The sequence below is a fragment of the Palaemon carinicauda genome, chromosome 16, assembly GCF_036898095.1.
Source record: "Palaemon carinicauda isolate YSFRI2023 chromosome 16, ASM3689809v2, whole genome shotgun sequence".
NCBI classification, from domain to species: Eukaryota; Metazoa; Arthropoda; class Malacostraca; order Decapoda; family Palaemonidae; genus Palaemon; species Palaemon carinicauda.
Window position 1 is genome coordinate 29,604,490 of NC_090740.1, and position 5,712 is coordinate 29,610,201.

At 32.9% G+C, this 5,712-nt stretch overlaps 1 protein-coding gene across 1 annotated transcript; it reads left to right on the plus strand.

The window, feature by feature from the left end:
• The first annotated feature begins 4,598 nt into the window (after positions 1-4,598).
• On the plus strand, positions 4,599-5,384 carry LOC137655002 (uncharacterized). Its single transcript, XM_068388901.1, has 2 exons — positions 4,599-4,667; positions 4,958-5,384. The coding sequence occupies exons 1-2, from the start codon at positions 4,665-4,667 to the stop codon at positions 5,288-5,290; spliced, it is 336 nt and encodes a 111-aa protein (XP_068245002.1). The 5' UTR covers positions 4,599-4,664; the 3' UTR covers positions 5,291-5,384.
• Positions 5,385-5,712: the final 328 nt, after the last annotated feature.

Here is a 5,712-nt window from a genome sequence, read left to right on the forward strand (position 1 = left end):
TTGCTTGAATTCGAATAATTACAGCAATTTTATTATATCATTGTGATATTTTATTTCATTATTGTAATATTATTTTAGTTAGAAAATTTATTATCATTATTTTCATACTGATTATAATTTTATGCCTCAAAGCTAAAAACTACTTTTTACGCAAATTCTATCAAATGACTTTCATAAAACGTTGTTTTTCTGAGGTTAGCGAAAAAGACATGATGCTCCCAAATCTAAGTATTTAAAAGTCACCCGATTTTATTCCGAATATCTAACAAAGCATTCTTCATATAATAACATGGATAAAAAAAATAAAAAAAGACCAACTGGGCCGCTAATATGTTTCCTGCATGAAGATTTTATACAACTAAATGCAGCTTTTTATATACAGGCTGTTAAAATAGAGGACCACTTCATGAAAAGCAGGAGGTTTTAGACAACAATGAGGTTGGGAAACTCGTACCATGGCTCGTGGAAAGATTAATCCTCTGTATTATTGTGTTTTTCAATGCTCAACGCTCCAGGTCTTCAAATTTTGTCTACCTTCCTTCTTGTTTGTCAGTGGGATATTTTTTTTCCTAACTATTTACCTGATTAATATACATATATATATATATATATATATATATACATATATATATAAATATGTATGTATATATATATATATATATATATACATATGTATACATATATGTATATATATGTATATATATGTATATATATAAATATATGTATATATATATATGTGTATATATATATGTATATATATATATATATATATATATATACAGAATTTGTGTGTGTATAAATACGTGCATGGAGAAGCAGGGAGCCTATCATCTTTGGAAGGGTAATAGATCAGATTTGACCTGGAACAACTATACTGAGCTTAGAGCTTTTGCTCAGAGAGTTTATGCCTCAACTGAAAAGGAGTACAATTTAACCCTAAAAGAAACCCTTTCTGGTACAACTCAGGAACATAAATGGTGGTCTAAACTCTTTGGTGTAGATGCAACAGTTCCTCCTTTACCTAAACCAGATGGCTCTGTCACTCACTGTCCAAAGGAAAAGGCAGCCCTTTTGGCTGATGTTTTTGTCAGTACACAGAGTAATGAAAAACTTGAACTTCCTCATTCCTGCTTTCCTGAGGCTAAACTAACTAGTTTATCTTTTCCTTCTTGTGAGATTAAAGCTCTGTTGATGGACCTTGATGCTTATGGAGGTGTAGACCCAAATGGTATTTTTCCTTTGTTTTTTGTAAAGACAGCAGATTTCTTAGCTCCAAGGGTATCTATTTTGCACAAGTTAGCAAGAAGAGGAGCTTTTAGCACTTGTTGGAGAATTGGTAATGTTACTCCTCTATGTAAATGTGTTTATGGTAGCTCAAGTCCCACTGATTACCGCCCAATTTCCATAACTCCCATATTATCTAAAGTTTTGAAACGTCTTCTGGCAAAACGTCTTAATATGTTTGCTGAAGGTAATCATCTATTCCCTAGTTTACAATTTGGTTTTCGGCAAAAGCCTTGGAGCATGTGATGCCCTTCTTACAATATCCAATGCTGTACATAAATCCCTTGATTGTGGTCAGGAAGTTCGTATAATTGGCCTTGATATTAGTGCCGCCTTTGACAGTGTTAATCATGAGACCCTTGTTTTCAGACTCAAACAGTTGGGAGTGTGTGGGTCGTTTCTTGGCATTATTATTGATTTTTTAAGTAATAGATCTCAAAGAATTGTTGTTGATGGGCACCATAGTGAGTATAGGAATGTGATATCCGGTGTTCCACAGGGTAGTGTTCTTGGCCCATTAATTTTCTTACTATATACACATGATAAGCTTGTTGCATATGCAGATGATGCTACTCTCTTTGAATCAATTCCATCCCCTGAATGTAGATCTGGGGTTGGTGAATCCCTTAATAGAGATTTGGCCAAAATTAGTGCATGGTGCAAATTATGGGGTATGAAGTTGAATCCTAACAAAACTCAAAGTATGATTATAAGTAGGTCAAGGACAGTGGCTCCTCAACATCTGGATCTCAGTATTGATAATGTTTCTTTAACTTTGCATGACTCTTTTAAAATTTTAGGTGTGATTATCGACAGCAAATTTACTTTTGAGAAACACATCAGGTCTGTGTCTTCTTCAATTGCACAAGAAAATGGGTTACTGAGAAAGTCTTACAAGATTTTCGGTGATCTATCTATTCTGAAGAAGCGTTTTAATTCTTTCATTCTACCTTGTTTTGAGTATTGTTCTCCTGTCTGGTGTTCAGCTGCTGATTCTCACCTTAATTTGTTGGACAGAAATTTACGGCCTATTAAATTTCTTATTCCTGATCTAGATATTAATCTTTGGCACCGTCGTTCAATTAGTTCATTATGCATTGTGCATAAGATTCTTCATAACTCTGACCATCCTTTACATTCAGATCTCCCTAGATAATTCTATCCTGTTCGTAATACTAGGCAGGCAGTTAATTCTAATAGCCAGGCCTTCTCCATCATGAGGCTCAATACTACACGGTATTCTAGAAGTTTTATTCCAGCTGTTACCAAGTTGTAGAATGATCTTCCCAATCGGGTAGGTGAATCAGTAAAACTTCAAAATTTCAAAGTTGCAGCAATTGTTTTTATGTTGACCAGGCTGATATGAGTCTTTTTATAGTTTATATATGACATATCTGTTTTTGACGTTGTTAATAGTTTATATAGGACATATCTGTTTTGACGTTGTTACTGTTTTTAGAATGATTTATTGTTAATTTATTCTCATCATATATTTATTACCTTATTTCCTTTCCCTATTGCTTATAGCATCTTGCTTTTCCAACTAGGATTGTAGCTTGGCTAGTAATATACATACACACACACACACACACACATATATATATATATATATATATTTATATAACTATTTATATATATACATATATATATATATATATATATATATGTGTGTGTGTGGTGTGTGTGTGCGTGTGACTTTTTTGTAGCTTCGAAGCTTTTTAAAACACTAAATGAAATTACCCTCGGATAGGTGGCTCCCTCTGTACATGAAAATTTAGATTTTTTTATCTTTTTCATATTCTTCTTAATAGCTCTTTTCTTATTGTACTCTCTAAGTACAGCAATATACATACGTTCAGGTGTATGATTTTTTTTCAGATCTCTTAAGGCAGAATTATTTTTTTTTTCATATTCAATATATATATATATATATATATGTGTGTGTGTGTGTGTGTGTGTATGTATGTATATATATATCTATATAGATCCTGGCACATGTAAATATAGTATTCATATATTAATGAAATATGAACCATATAACAAAAGTATTGCTCCTTTTAAAAAGACGAGACGAGTTAACCTTACTTATGGTTACCCAAAGATTGGAATTCGTTGTGATTAATTTAGCGAAATTTTGAAAAAGCATTCAAGCCAAGATTTCACCTTGTGACACACGTATTATGGGATTTGATTCGAATAAATCTTTTTGCATTTCATTCGACAAGGATTAGATTGAGGTGAGCATGACTCATTTCCATAGTCCCCAATAGACAAGCTCACATAAAGTAAATGTTCCTAGGAATTATACTTTTGTGTCTTTTGCCTTGAAGGTGATTTTTTGCAATCAATGCAAATCATTTAGTGTATGTAATCTTACCGTAATGATGAACATGATATAGAGATTTTATATTATTCCTTCTGTTCAATTCTCCCTGATTCTCTTTACTTCGACTGTTTCGGATATTGTCCGCTTAAGTTTACACAAGATTTTTTCTTCTGAAAGTAATATTTGTAATATAATCAACCTTTAATTACCTATAATATCATACTAGTAAAATTTGAATTAGGGTAACATATTATAGGAGAAGTCTCTCTTACTCGACCATTTTAGTTCTTTGTGAATAAAGAATGCTTTAGAAACTAGGTAAATGTGACATAGTGTCTAAGGTTTTTCTTTAACTTAGGACAATGCATAAAACTTGTTCTTATGGTTGAATATATCAGCATGGCCTTGCATTATGCCATTTACAATTTGACCACAATAACATTTCGCCGCTATTTCCTTGTATGGCTTTCCATCACTGTTGCTACCGAAGGTTACATCTAACCTTTAGTTTCAGTTCCATTCAGCTGATTAAAAGTTTTCTTTTATATATATATATATATATATATATATATAAATATTAAGAAATTATTAAAATGCTAGGTATGATCTTAGATAGAGGCAACAATTTCACACCATTACGCTCTTGGAGGGAGGATAAAAGGAGATTCATTCCTTTATTAAAAATAAACTACCATTCACCAATATATAAACGAATCATTTTGTCGTTTGTTTTGAATTTTATTGGGTGGAGTGAAGAAATCTCTCTTGTATCTGATTTCTGATTCCACAGTGCTGGTTGTTATTTTATTGTAGATATCTAGCCAACCACCCTCTCTCTCTCTCTCTCTCTCTCTCTCTCTCTCTCTCTCTCTCTTATTTTGTCTCCAAATTTAATGCAATGGTATAATTCAACGCTTCCAAGGACAGAGGATACATGAAAATGCAGATAGCAATGGCCTTCACTAAACTGAGAATCGGTCTGAGCTGCGTATATAAACCCTCAAGTTCCCGAAGAGAGGCACAATCTGAACTCCAGAGATCCTCAGATCACATCATGGTGAGGCAAAAGCTTTTCTCTTGTTTTAACTAGGCTCTTCTTAACTTTGTCCTATTTTGTAATATTTTCTGAATGTCAGCTCGGGATAAGCAAAATAAAAATATTGTAGTAAATTTAAAAAATATTTGAGGAATGCAATTGAAGTTCGTTAAAAATATAAAAGTCCCCGAACTCTAGATATTTGAAAAAGAATGGTTTGTTTTTTATTTTACTAATTATTTAATGAACAAAATGTTTATAGTATATTTAGACAGACTTTAAAAAGGTTTATCTCCATCTTTTCTTTTCAGAAGCTCTTATTGGTTTTCATTAGTGCTGTCCTTGTGGCTCTATGCCAGGCAGGTGGAGGAGGAGGACACGGTGGCGGACATGGAGGATTTAGAGGTGGATCCTTCGGAGGTGGTCATGGAGGAGGTTCCTTTGGCCGTGGATCCTTTGGAGGTCATGGAGGAGGATTTGGAGGGAGGTCCTTTGGAGGAGGTTCATCTAAAGGTTTTGGCTCTGGCGGTGGATTCTCCAGCGGCGGTCATGGAGGAGGATTCTCTAGCGGAGGTCACGGTCACGGTGGTGGATCCTTTGGAGGAAGGGGTTCCTTCTCCAGGGGTGGAGGATATGGGAAATAAGATTCCTTCCATCCAATCACAGAAATTGGTATTCAGATCAAACCTCAAAGTCAATCTGAAAAATGTTTGACGTTGTTTCGCTAATCTAAATTACTACTGATTGAAAAATAAAATGAAAATGAAATAAAATTATACATATAATATAAGATTTTCCTTTAAACCCCTGTTTGCCCAAAAACTTCACTCTCTCCCTTTCCTGATATATATATATATATATATACACACACATATATATATATATATATGTGTGTGTCTATATACACACATATATATATATATAAATTATATATATATATATATATATATATGTTTATATATATATATATATATATGTTTATATATATATATATATATATATGTATATATATATATATGAATATGTGAATATAGAAGCCATAATATACCAGATGGTAAAAAAAAAC